The sequence below is a fragment of the Ptychodera flava genome, chromosome 21, assembly GCF_041260155.1.
Source record: "Ptychodera flava strain L36383 chromosome 21, AS_Pfla_20210202, whole genome shotgun sequence".
In the NCBI taxonomy this organism is placed as follows: domain Eukaryota; kingdom Metazoa; phylum Hemichordata; class Enteropneusta; family Ptychoderidae; genus Ptychodera; species Ptychodera flava.
Genome location: NC_091948.1, coordinates 28,928,321 through 28,943,444, shown reverse-complemented (window position 1 = coordinate 28,943,444; position 15,124 = coordinate 28,928,321). Strand labels below are relative to the sequence as shown.

At 35.0% G+C, this 15,124-nt stretch overlaps 1 protein-coding gene across 1 annotated transcript in view; it reads left to right on the top strand.

Annotated features, from left to right (window-relative positions):
* LOC139121940 (aldehyde dehydrogenase 1A1-like) overlaps positions 1–15,124 on the top strand; it is a 45,045-nt gene that overhangs the window by 16,754 nt on the left and 13,167 nt on the right. Inside the window, exons 2-6 of the mRNA XM_070687272.1 lie at positions 356–460; positions 2,146–2,286; positions 7,624–7,750; positions 8,555–8,742; positions 11,117–11,230. Coding sequence (XP_070543373.1) covers positions 356–460; positions 2,146–2,286; positions 7,624–7,750; positions 8,555–8,742; positions 11,117–11,230 — 675 coding nt within the window. The remainder of the gene's footprint in view (positions 1–355; positions 461–2,145; positions 2,287–7,623; positions 7,751–8,554; positions 8,743–11,116; positions 11,231–15,124) is intronic.

The following is a 15,124-nucleotide window of genomic DNA, read 5'->3' as shown; positions in this document are numbered from 1 at the left end:
TCTGCTTGGACTCTTCTATTTCCTGAAGTATGAATGAACAAAATCAACATGCCTTATCATATGTGACCATATATATCGTTCGAGTATATTTGCACTTTTTGTTGTCTTTCAGTGTAAATGTGTTATAAATGCCTTTCAGTGATGGATAATTAAACAATAAAACGTATGATCAAAATTGTCGTAAACATCAGCCTCAACAAACAAAAACATAACAAACTTAGTTTGATAGTGTGTGAGTTCGGTCAACAAGAAGTTCGTCCTTACACGAATGTACTTACTCATAATATTCATTAATCTTGGTTTGTATGCAATATGGTTTGTATTACATATTTTTTTTTCATGTATGTTATTACAGCTCTTCATCGACAATGAGTTTGTTAAGTCAATAAGTGGTAAAACATTTTCAACCATCAACCCATCAACTGGAGAGAAGATCTGTGATGTTCAAGAAGCAGATAAGGTTGCTTTGCACTATTTACATAAAAAATCTTCACCCAACGTGTATTATTTAATAGCTTTTTCTCCGAGCTGATAGCTCCGCTGTCAGTGACAAGGGGCCTACTTTTCTGGCGCCCAGCTCCTATTGTCCGTCGTCGTCCGTCAACTTTAAACTTTTTCTCAAAAACCGGGTACATCTGGCCAGAAAATTGTCATACTCGGACAACAAGTCTTGAAGAATAACCTTACTTAAATAATAATGTGATGATGATAAGCTAATTTTTAGTCCATTCTGGTTTGCTGAACAAATCTTTTTCTAAAACGTTTTTGTCCATTTTTTCAAAAGTCTACTTCTCTAAAACTAATGTATAAAAACTGCCAAATTTCAGGTATAAAGGTTAACAAGGATAACTTTATTAAGCTTGTTCACATAACGAAATTTGCATATGTCAATTTTAGGGTCAGTCTCTTTTTTTTCAAATATCTCTTATGTAATAAAAGTATGACAACTGTCAAATTTAATACTAAGCTTTCGAGTAATGTCCTCATCAAGTTTGGTGAAATTTATCATAAAGATTGCAAAGGCAATTTTGACTTTTTTTCTTTACACTTATGTTCAGTTTTCCTTGAAAAACAATTATTTTTCTGTAAAACCATCCGTGCAAAAGCGGGTATAAATTTTCCCTGGGATGACCTAATTCAGTTTTGTTCCAATTATGATGAAATCTACATGTTGAAAGTCAGAGCCAAAAATTAATATGTGAAATACTTTATTTTTCCTCAGTAAAGCAAAAATTTTAATCTCTACGCAAAATGTTAACTGATAAAAATACTTAAATTGCAACAGTGGCTGGTAAATTATTCTTTTGTAATTTTGCATGAGCAGCCGTACAATAATGCATTATTTGTATAAGTTTGATGATATATTTCGAGAATACTTCATTGCAATAACACAGTTGGTGTTACGGTAATGCAGATTGCCATAACACAGTTGATATTACGGCAATGCAGTATTCTCGAAATATATCATCAGATCCATACGTTCTGGTTCAATGAGATGTATGGCTGTTAACTGTGAATACGAAAATATACAATGTGAGTTCACTTTTAATATCTATCCACTATACATACACTGATTACATACAATGTTGTCATGTTAACAACAGTATATAATATACCATTATTACAGCATATCTAAAAGGGTATCAATGCTATCTGTTGATGATTTTTTTATTATTTTTAATTTGTATATCAAAAAACTACTCTCCAAAGAATGTTGAAACTTTCGCTATTTAGCACGTCAACTTATCGTCTGTATGTGTAAAATGCAGTGGTATTGTTTGCATTTGAGTTGAAGTCAGGGCCAGTAGTCACTTGTCAACGTTAACAATGCATTATACACAAACTACGGGCTGAGTTGACAAGCTGAACACTGTGTCTATCAGCATGCTTTGAAGAGTAGAACAAGGAATTAAGGTTCAGACTGAAAACAAAACTGGTGAAAAATTACCAAAAGTCAGCATTATTGGGCCTTTAATTGAAAGATTGGACAACTTCTGAGTTTGATCACTGTCAAACATTTTCATTATGACATCGATAATATATTTTTATTTGGTTTACCACCTTAACTTGGCGATTAGACGATAGGCTTTGAGTACATATATTTTTCTATAGTGACGTCGGTAATATAATTTTATTCTGTGTTAGGTCGATGTGGATATTGCAGTGAGAGCTGCCAGAAAAGCATTTCAACTTGGCTCGCCGTGGAGAAACATGGATCCCTCAGCTAGGGGAAAACTTCTGTACAAACTTGCAGATTTGATTGAACGGGATAAGGAATACTTGGCTGTAAGTCAGAAATAATCATTTTCCTCGGCATCTTTTCCATCATCGGTGTCGGGTTCTTTGATTTATTTATTAAATCATCAAATCAGAAATTTTAATCAATCTGAAATTGGATATAGTACTACGATACTTGCTTGTCGTTTTTTGTTTTCAATCTATATGGTGAATTATTCATCACAAAAACATGGGAAACACAAAAATAAAACACACAAACAAATATTTATAAAAAATCACTGAAAATAACTTGCCGATCATTACACAAAATAGTTAAAACCTTATTCCCGTTTTGGTACTCAAGTTAAAATAGACCAAAACAATACAATTAATGCAAGCAAATGCAACATTCGACGAAGGACTAGCCAAAAAACACAATTTACATCAAACATTACAGCAAAAAGAATGTTAAGAATTCTTAGTCGTTGAGTTTCTGACTACAGGTAAATTTTAAACTTTTGAAAGTCCGTAAGCATACGCTTAATAAACACGAAGTATAATAACATTCAACACTACAGCCTCTGAAACCAGGAATGAATGTTGTCCATGAGAACCAAAATGTGGAACACTTTTACTGCTTTCTAGGATTTATTTGCTGTAAGTGATGAGATGAATTTCTTATTTTACAGAGCTTGTCTGTATACTCTTACATGATATCAATATATGATTAAGTGATTTTTTATATCATACGGTAACGTCAATATACGATTAAGTGATGTTGATATATTATAGGGAATGTAATTGTATCGTATTATAAGGACTTTACGTTCTAAGGTAATGTAAATATATTATTAGATTATGTAATAAGCCAAAGTAATTAAATTCTTTGTTCTGCGTCCACTCTAAATGGGAAAAGGTACGCGTCTAAGCGGCTGAAAAACACACACACAAGAAAATTTACAAAATGTAATTTGATTGCAGCAAAAAAAAATTGTAACAAAATTTTAGTTCAGAAAAGCTACGCGCTTATGTCGTAAAATTTCCTATTCAAATACACTGTGTGTGTTTTTCATGAAAACCTTAAATACCTAAGCGGGTGGGGATGCAAAACAAAGAATTTAATTACTTTGGCCTTATATATGATTTGATATTGTCGACGAATGATCAGGAAACGAGTTTATGTTTTTAGATTGTGTCAATATATGATATGATAATGTTAATATATAGTTAGGTGACAACAATATATGAATAGTTTCACGTTCATATAATGAGTAATGTCAATATCTAATAAGGCATTGTGAATATATATATTTATATTGTCTATATATGATAAAAAAATTCTTTTGTATTGTTAGGTAGTGTCAATGTATGATTCAATTAGGTATTGACAAGTTTCCTGTTTACAAGTTTAAGTATCTAGATGGTGAATTACATAGTTTACAGCCATAAATGAGCCACAAAAATCCAAACCGCACTGAAAATACTCGCGACAAACAATCATCCGATTTGTACCTGTCGGTGAGATTCCAGGGCTTGATCGTATCCGGTGCGGGTTACGGATACAATGTTAGATACTAGGGAAAGTCAAACTTTCGTTTAGGTTGTTAAAAAGAAGTTTAGTTCTAATAGGCAAGCCAGTAACGAAAATATACAAGCAGACGATGTAAATACCTTTGAAATGTTTTATTCGTACAGCGACAAAATCACGATCGAGTTATGACGCTACTGCTTACAGTGTGATCACTTCACGTTTTTTCCTAATCCGCTCACAGATTCCTCTCTATAAAGATGGTGAATTCGGCATATTTGACGTCTGAGGACATGTATAATTCTTGGAGATAAACTGACTGGTACGGCTATTAAATCCACTGTGCATGATTCATAGATGTCGCAGAGCTGCTTGCTCTAACTCTATCATCTGTTCATACTCGATCGACTTTGAAATCGAACACTGGCGCGGCGCGAGAATTTGATCCGATTTTGGCGGGCCTAATAACTTTCGCGAAGGCACGAAGTGATGTTTCAAAATACGAAAACACACTCAGTTTACACACTCCAGTCTATGTTTTACGTCCACCGCCATTTTAAGCTCGAAGTCTTCTTCAAATTGTGAAAACCTGAGTCGACATCTTAATGTTTAAATTGCTGGCTTTAAAAGTGTGCCATAAACCCTCCCTTGAAGTGGAATGGCTCGACAGCGGAATAATATCAAGAAGTGATTGTCATCATTTCTTAGCAAGCATTTTTGGGAGTACAGCGAGTATAAAGGAAGGTCGATTCACAGTCACCTGTGATCACAGTTACGAGTTTAGTGATACATCGCGGCCGCCGCGTAGTATACGCGGCAGCCGCTATGTATCACTACACTCGTAACTGTGCCTGTGATCTATTCCGCTCTGCGTCTATTATTGTACCCCATAGACGTGTCTACATATCCCTGAGAAGAAGAAAACCAAATGGCTATTTCGTATAGGGACTATGCCACCATGTCATCTTCGACGTTCGATTTTACTGTGAAAATTAGCAAGTTCACCTATCATGTCACCGTCGATCGTTCCCTATCGTCCTCAAAATCAATACCTGATAATTAAATCTGCTTCAAAAACGCTCGTTTCGTGTGATTTCCGGTCGGATTCGACCCTTTCTCAGAGATATGTACACATGTCTATGGGCACATATGTAGACGCAGGGCGCAATAGATCACAGGTGACTGTGGTCGATTGCAGTTTATTTCGTCGCTAATTTCGGTACGTCCGTAGGAAAACAGTCGTAACCAAAGCATGCATGTATGATTTATAAGGGGTTATTACATTCGAGTGATGTGTCTGCATTTTGACTCATTGCTGCGCAACTCGTCAACGGACACATCACTCGAATACGACGCGGTATCGCCCAAACTTGGTGTAATAACCCCTAATTATCAATATTACTTAATCATATATTTAGTACATTACCTTACAGTATAAAGTTAACATCCTAATCATATATTGCTGTCACTTACTTACATATTAACAGTATCTAAATAAGTACAGGCGTTTCTAATCGTATAATGACATTATTGTATAATGTAAAGATAGCACCTAATCATATATTGACAGTGCCTAACTATATGAAAATATTTCCCAATAACATGTTGACATTACCCGATAAAATAAATGCGGTACCTATTAAAGCTTATATATATATATATATATATATATATATATATATATATATATATATATATATATATTAGATATATATATATATATATATATATATATATATATATTTTAAGTTGGTCAACTATTTGTTCAACAGGCCGCCAGCCTAGCTTTTTTAAATGCTTTATTGACACTTGATATCTTGACGGTAAATTGAGAACAAATCTGACTAATTTATTTTTCACAGCACTGTAAGTTTGACCTAGTATGCTTTGTTAAACTTGAAAACCAAAATGTAAAAGTATAGTCATAATGACATCGAATCGGTGAAGAGACGCTGATGTTATTGTTGTTGTTGTTGTTGTTGTTGTTGTTGTTGTTGTTGTTGTTGTAATAATCATCATCATAGTATAAGGAAATAAAGACTTTACAAGAATGTTGAAGGTAACTTACTCATCTCATAACATTCATAAAATTTAAAAGAAATTTTACGGGGTCAGACGCAGTGTTACAGTGACTTAAATAAGGCCAAAGATAAAGAGGTTTCATCAAAGAATTTTCTCGGTGAAACGCTTATTCCCCAACTTTCTGACGACCAAAATAGTATTTGTTAGAGCGTATTGTCAGAAAATGATTGTTTCGTAGCCCACAATAGCATGGCAGTAAACAAATCTCCGGGCGCAGATGGTTTAAGTGTTGAATTTTACCGTTGTTTATGGCATGAAATTTGTGATTTGTTAGTCGCTTCTTTAAACGAAGCCTACAGAAGTGGTGTCATGTCAGTCGCTCAGAAACGAGGTGTGCTGACTCTCTCCTTTTTAGAAAGGGTTCAGAAGATGATTTGAATATAACTTGAACCCAATTTCCCTTCTCAACACAGACTATAAAATAGCTACCAAAGCCCTCTCCAATCGACTAAAACTTGCTCTTCCATCTGTAATTCGCAGAGATTTTACCGGCCATCCAAAGGGACGTATTATTGGTGAGAATATTAGACTGATTGCTGATATCTTTCAGTATTCGAAAAAACACAATAAGGATGATGCAACAATTTTTGTTGATTATGGAAATGATTTTGATAGCGTCAATTAGAATTATATTAATGAAGTTTTACATGCAATGAATTGTGGACAATCTTTTCGCCAGTGGGTGAAAAACACTTTGTAACGACATCCAGAGCTGTATTCTGTACAAAGGTTGGTGCTCTGAACACTTTAATCTTGAAATTGGTGTCAGGCAGGGTGGTTCGTTGTCAGCCATATTATTTGTATTGGCGATCGAGATATTAGCATGTAAAATTAGGGTTGACAAAAGTATCAAAGGTTTCAAATTACCTGGTCGCAACAACAAAATACATGAAGCAAAGATTTCATCATTAGCAGATGACACAACTATTTTTGTTCAAGATACTGCCTCTGTTGAATTAGTTCTTACAGTTATAGAAAACGTCCACCAGTGTAGCGGGTTAAAGCTGAATAAGAAGAAAACGACAGGGGTTCTGTTGGGCAGGTTAGGAAGGTCTAGGAAATATTGTTGTTTTTACTCCGTTCAGTTCAGTTCATGTACACACATACGTGCACGTTTATTGCTTTTCAAGGCCTCCAGCCCATAAGCAAGAGGGTACAACAAACTGATACAGATGAGAAGTATACATACAGTGTTAAGTCATACAAATACAGTAAATACACGAGTTCCTCGCGAAAAAAAGGAAATCAATTCATAGTACCAAAAAAGAAAATCGAACAGAATACGAAAGTATGAAATTTCAGTATTTTTCAAAACTGATTCTCTGAGTTTGAAAGCCTTATATACAAAGTTACATAGTGATAAGATCATTTTCACTCATAATTCTCAAAAACATTTGGAAGTGAGGATGATTAATATCTTTTCGTGGAAAATATTTCTTTCTCAAATTCTCATATAAAGGACACACAGTCAGTTTGTTTATTTGTTTGTTTACGTTTATTTGTTCATGAACTTGTTTGTTCTTGTTGTTCTCATGTCCAGACTACATATATTATTGTTCAGGCTGTATTCATTCATCAATAAGTATTTAACATTTGACGATTAGACATACACACAGGCTGTATTAGAAAGTTAAACATTAGATATCTTACATAATTTTGGGTAACAACGAGACGATGTACTCTTGAAAATAACTCTCAAAACCCTCAGAATTTACACCTTCGAGTGTATAACAATGACTGTAATCTCTTTTTATATTGTAAAAAGTAACACTGAAAAGTTTTTGACTTATTTGTAGGCACTTGAAAGTCTTGACAATGGCATGCGATATTTTGATGCATTGGAGGAGATAGAGGGAGTATGTCACTCTCTTCGTTATGTTGCTGGATTTGCCGATAAAATCAGCGGAAAAACCATTCCTGTCGGTGAGGATCTATGTTTGTGTTTGGTGATGGTACAATGGGAAACAAGTTAGACAAGTTAGTTGAAGTAATTAAAATTCATGTATTGCTGAGATGCTTAGTGCCTTTTGAAGCAGCTCTATCTGTAGTTGTATTTGGCAAGTTATCTTATATTCGGTAATGTTCACCACCTAGGGGTTTTCCTTAATTTTCATTATATTTATGCATTGTATCAGTTTTGATTCTAGTGTACTTGCCTATGTAGGGCATAGATTGATATTGTACGTTTCTGTTAACATGTCCTCTTGGAATTGGGTAGGAGGGTCGGGAATTGTTTTTATAATTGTTTTTATTTTTCATTTGGGTATAACCCATCAAAACAGCAAAATTTGTCATATTAATGCATGAATTTTGAGAATGCGGAAAAGTTTAGGGTGAAAGGGTTTTAAAATAGGGTAGGTTGGGTCACCGGAAACAAAACCCTTTTCTTTTCTTTGGGGTAATGCATTAGTCCACTACTGTAGGAGATATTCTCATTTTTGCCGTTTTGTTGGAAAAGTAAAAGCTATCGAGTACATGTCTTCTTTTGTCAAATTAAGCTCTTTACGAAGAGTTATGTAGAATGACCAATCTTAGTTAAAGACTTGCATGTCGATCCACAATGATCTGCGACTTCATAGATGTTTAATTTTCGTGCACTTTGTTACATATTACTCGTTTTCACATAAAGGAAGCAAATTTAAACGACAGATTTGATTGTAAATATATAAGAATCACGAAAATTTAAATTTGCAAATTTTTCGTTTCACAATTCAATGCTGTCAACAGATGGTTCGTATTTGAGTTACACTCGTAATGAACCGATTGGTGTGTGTGGTTTGATCACTCCATGGAACTTCCCCTTGGACATGTCTTGCAAGTTTGGTCAAGCTTTAGCAAGTGGCAATACAGTCATATTGAAGCCATCTGAGGAAACACCACTCACTGCATTATATGCAGCATCTTTAGTTTTAGAGGTACTGTACGTTCAGATTTCAGCATAATATACTTTGCCTGAATAGAGCCACCTGATTGATAAGTTAAAGCTGAAGCTGAAGCTGAAGCTAGATTTTATTTCTCAACTGCAAGAATCCTATCCTACGCGACAGTTGCACATCGAACGAAATGATTTGCTCCAGCATGCATATATATTCACGTCAATTTATTTTGCGATACGATCCAATATGGCCACTGGGCGGCCATTTTGTTTCGATTTTTTCATGTTTTTGAACCATAACTCAAGTATCCCTGAACAGATGTCGTTCAAAGTTAGTATACAGATAAGGGAGCGTTCAGTTATTATGGCCGGGGGTGGGCCGGCAAAATCCAGGGGGGGGGTCACCTCAAATTTGAAAACTGCAAAGGGGGGGGGGGGGTCATGTATTTTTCAAACAGCTCAGAGGGGGGTCACTTCATTTTCATAAGTATCCGTCCCGTCAAAAAGCAGTTTCAGTGTTCAGAAATATTCTGGGAGATAAAAATGATTCGTTGCATGATTTCATTCTCTGAAGTTATTCACCTGTAAATCTGAACAAAAGTATAATTATCTGTTACATGAACACCTTGACTTGACAACTCTGAGGCTTGTCTTATTGTAAATCAAGCTCACTGCACTGAGGGCAATGAACAATTCCTATTACTTACATATTAGAGATATAGCAAGTTTTGTCAGGGAAATTATTTAACAGTTACCTGTACTGAGACTACTAGTACCATGAAAAGTTAAATAATTCTTTTCGGTGAAATTCCAATATCATAATTGTTGTCGACATCTGAACTTTTAAATACCCCATTTGAATCAAGTACATTTGTATCAATTATCAAACACCTATAAAAGCACAAATTAATTTAGTTTAGCATTGTAAAAAAATTATTCTTAGTTTTCTCATAGACTCCAGTTAATATAGTGAATCAGCATTTCGGTGAAATTCCAAAATCTAATTTCTTGCACACATATCAACCTTTAACCATCCTAGGCTAAGTAAGTACTTTAAAATGAATTATCAGATGTCTATAAATACACAGATTTTGATAGTTTTGTATTGGAAAAAAATAAATCATATTTTCCTCATAGACTCCCATGTACTGTGAATCTACATTTTGGTATAATTCCAAAATCCAATTTCTGGCGAACACATCCATTTGTTTCCACCCTAATCTAATCAAGTACATTGATATCAATAATCGAGAGTACATAAATACATGGGTTTACCTATTTTTGTATTGGAAAACAATTATTCATACTTTCCTCATAGACTCCCATGTATAGTGGATGAACATTTTCAGTGAAATTCCATAATCAGATTTCTTGAACACATAATATGCACCTTTAACCATCATATTCTAATCAAGTACAATTATGTTAATTATTGAACGTCTGTATATGCACAAGTATACCAAGTTTTTCATTGGAAAAAAAATTATTCACAATTCTATCATTGACTCTCATGTAAAGTGGATGAACATTTTTGGTGAAATTCTAAGGTCAAACTTTTTGTCCACATGCCAGTTGTAACAACCCTATTTCATTTAAGTACATTTATGTAAATTATCAAATATCTATAAATGCATAGATATAGTTTTGCTTTGAGAAAGTATTACATAGATTCCTCATAAATGTATGAGAAAATATATGTATACAATATATAGTGAATCAACATTATCAACAGCTGATTTTTAATTAAATCCAAATATCAAAATATGTACACACACACTTGCGCAAAAATATTACGATCCACCAGTAATTTCTGTCCAACCCCTTTGAGGGGTAATTTCAAAATTATAGCAAGTCAGAATGGGATATCTGAGCATTAACACCTTTTGAGTTTGTAAGGAAGGTCATTTGAAAAAATCTAAGCTCTTTTTTGGGGGATTCTATCGCTCCATACCCCTGAGGTGTTTGTGTGTGCAGCTAATTTACTCAAGCAATGGGGGGGGGGGTTCATGAAATTTTTGTAATCTTGAAAGGGGGGGGTCATCAATTTTTTGGTACAATGGGTAGGGGGGTTCACTTATTTTGACTGATGCGCAGGAAGAATTTGCCGGCCCACCCCCGGCCATAATAACTGAACGCTCCCTAAAGTACTGTGGGTAACTTTACTGTCCCAAGTACAGAAACATGACCCCCCCCCCCCCACAGATCACGATCATGCGATTTCCCAACATTTAACAAATTCACCCCTTTTCCCTATAATGAAGCTACCTAGCATGTAATTCAATCACCGTAATTCAAACACTATAATCCAGAGGGGGCTGTGTCATCAGCGATGACTAGTTTCTGGTGAAACATAGTGAAAGCACTGAGCATTTGCTCGCTAATTCATCATTTTCTTCTGCGGTTTCTATCACAAGGCTGGATTCCCTCCTGGTGTTGTCAACGTTTTACCAGGATGTGGCTCGACAGCTGGTGCCGCCATTGCAGAACATATGGATGTGGATTTACTGGCCTTCACTGGATCTGTTGAGGTATCACTGCATCTTAATTGTCAACCATGGTACAAAGTCCGGAACTCTTTCTGTGGTGTCAATAGAGACGCAGTACATGATCCGTTTGGTGCAAGCGACTTCAGAACAAAATTGATAATTATCAAATAATTAATCAACGTTGTTTTCGTTTCCCTACAAGTCATCCTCACAACTAAGAGTATGAGCCAAGCATTTGATATTTCGTCGGAGCGTTATTTTGTTTAGGGTGCAATAATGCCTATGGGACAAAAGAAAAAGTAAACAACTATCCCTAATTTATTTCTATGGTGAATGTTAATGTGCAACAAGAATCACTACGCAAATATAAGTCGGTGTTTTATTCTCAGAGACTCATGGACACTTGCACTTGTGTGCCCGTGGCCATAGCTATAATACGGTCATGTACTGTCGCCAAGAAGTCACTTCGTAGAATCTCTCCAGTGGAAGGGCTACTATTCATACTTGATTAGCAGATCGCGTTGTGATTCAAACTCTGTGAGGGGACAATTTCCTGTAACGTACGTGGCTGTTGCTCATAGCAGAATAGTTTTCTCGAGGGTATTTGACTATATGTGATGGCGATGGCCTGCTTTTTATCTCACGTATTCACACACGTGAGCTAATGTCGCAGCGATGTCTGTCCGTCTGTCTGTGTGCTCGATATCTCAAAAAACGACTCGTCAGATCAGAATTAAATCTGGTACATGGATTCAGTTTTCAAATGGCAAGAACTGATTATAGTTTCTGGTGGGTGTGGCTTGCTTACTTTTTGCTCATTTGCATAATTAATGATTTTAGAAAAAACGGATATACATTGAGAATGACTGCACACAATTTAATGATATTTGCTACAAATGTTGATCACACCAAGATATATCAGCACAGTATGGGGTGACTTGTGTGAAAGATAATTGCTAATTTGCATGTTTGATGAACTTTTCTAATTAGGGATGTATATCTGAATTGACACGATCAAAATTGACAAAACTTGGTATGCATATTGAAGATACTATGATTTAACATTATTGAAAGTCATTAAGCATTTTTACCAGCCAATTTCTAATTTGCATATTCAGTAAACTTTTTAAATTAGGGATATATATCTTAATTGACGACCAAAATTGATGAAACTTTCTATGTACATTAAAGATACATTATTGAAAGTCATTAACTGTTTTTACTTCAGCCAATGCCTTATTTGCATGTTAAATGAATTTTCCTAATTAGGGATGTACATCTGAATTGACTTGACCAAAGTTCATGAAACTTGCTACGTACATTGAAAATATTATGATTAACATTATTGAAAGTCATGAAAGAGTTTTACTAAAGCCAATTCCTTATTTGCATATTTAATTAACTTTGCTAATTAGGGATATATATCTTAACGGATTCGACCAAAGTTGATGAATCTTGCTACATATATTGAAGTTACTATAATACAACATTATTAAAAGTCATTAATCATTATTACTTCAGCCAATTCCTAATTTGCATATTGAATGAACTTTCCTAATTAGGGATATATATCTGAATTGACTTGACTGAAGTTGATGAATCTTGCTACATATATTGGAGATACTATAATACAACATTATTGAAAGTCATAAATCATTTTTACTTCAGCCAATTCCTAATTTGCATATTGAATGAACTTTCCTAATTAGGAATATTTATCTGTATTGACAAGACCAAAGTTGATGAAACTTGCTATTGCATTAAAGATACTGTGATTCAACATTATTAAAAGTCATACAACATTTTTACTTCAGTAAAGTCCTTATTTGCATGTGTTATGAGAGCATTTCAGTTAATTCCTAATTTGCATATTTCATGATCTTTCCTAATTAGGGCTATATACTTTGATTTACTTGACCAAAGTTGGCAAAACATGCTATGTACATTGATATTTATGCCAGGTTATAACAATTTTTGAAAGTCATTTCGCATTTACATGCCAGCCTTTTTACAATTTGCATATCTATTGAGCTTTCACAGTTTGGTATGTATAGCTTGAAGGACTTGACAAAAGACAAATACATTTGCTATATAAATTGGTGATACAGTGACAGCAGTCAAAGAAATTAATTATTTTTATTTCAGCTAATTACATATTTGAATACTTAATGACGTTTAGAATTAATCTGTGGTGAATTTGTTCATTATGTTGATCACAACACTTTCAATAAAGTTGCAAACATGTTGCAAGGTTCAAACTTACACATAACTGCAATATATAATGAAACACGTGAGCATTTTCAGTTCATATCTGGTCTGATGAGTTGTCAGGAAGGCGAAGTTTGGTGATGGTGGTTCGAGTTCGAAGGAAGGGTAGTTTTACATACTCTTTTGGCGTCGATTTGGCGCTAAATTGCTTCTCATCGGCAGTGTCAATTCTATATGTCTGTGACCTCTGGAAATGTGTGTTCTGGAGTTAAGGTAGTATGCACCTCGAAAGTGACAGACTCAAAGTTTTGGTCAAACTTTCCTCCTGGAAATTTTCAGTCATTCAATTTCATAATACAAAATACAAACGGGATTGCCTTGGAAGTGATTGCGCTATGGAAACAAATTGCTTTAAATTTAACTATATTAGTAATTCAAAATGACCGCCATTCCAGTGTTAATTCTATTGGGGAAAATTAATGTATTTATTTTTACCAAAATAAGACGATGACAAGTTTACTTACTTCAAGTGCTTAAAAATAAGCTCTCACATGCGGTTGATTAGAAAAGCATTGTAAAATCCGAGGGTCAGAATCTACCTTAACACGCAACTTCTCCGAGTGTAAAGGATCGGGACCAGGTCTACGGAACTGTCGTCAGAGTTGCCAAGCTCAATGTTGCCGATTACTACGAGTCCGTTCAGTGTTCCCGTAGGTTTCCCGAGTTGTCATTATGCCTTCAAATAGGCGCTAATAATGCTCGATTTTAACTAAACCTTTTAGTAGGTCAATCTAAATAAGGCTGCATTCACAAATGTCCCTTGATGGAGAATTGACGGAGAGATTTGAAAATATCAAGGATATGTTGGAGGCATTTGAAGGAATTAGGGGACTTAAAGGGGAGACTTGAAACGAAAGTGTGTCTGATTGATATGAAATATGTGTTAGGTTGTTTCTTGGACAAAAAGACACAAAAATTGTATGGAGGAAACATACACACTCTCTATTGTGTATTTATTGTTAGGAGCACATACGAAACATACAGGTACTTTCTCACACCCATAGGCATCAACCCAGATCACATGGAACTGCTCCAGCCTCTTTGTTCTGTGTCGTAAGAGAAACATTAATTTTGTTTTTATAGAGCAGTACAAATATTACAGCAAGCCGCTTGTTCAAATGCACAATGATTTAGGAATTATGAAACAACCCATCCACAGCTTTTGCAGCATTCTCTAGCTGAGACAGGAAACCAAACGTTTGAGTTTAAAGTTCTAAGACTTTTAGTCAGCTGTTGATATAACCGTACTGAAAACAACTTGTGGGACCCCTTTCCGGACATTTGCACTGGAACAGTGGACGTCACACTGGCTCATTATTAATAGGACACAAATGGAACAGTATACACACTCTGACTGACTTTAAGTAACAACTCAGATTTGTGGGTGAAAATGGGCCATTTATATAACCCAAGAGTGCAATTATTCTATCTAAAGCTGTAACTTTTGCCAAATTTTTGAGATTTTGTTTTCTGTATCTACTGCAGTTTCTTGTTCTACTCCCCAAAGCGTGATGAAAAGTCCACTTTTAGCTCATCAACTCAGCCATATTTGTACACTCAGCAGTTGTTATTGTTTAAGATAGAATTCAAGTCCGGACTAGAATTCATTTGTCATCAATAACAATGATTATGGTCTTTATACATACACAGAGCACAGAGTATTTTGCA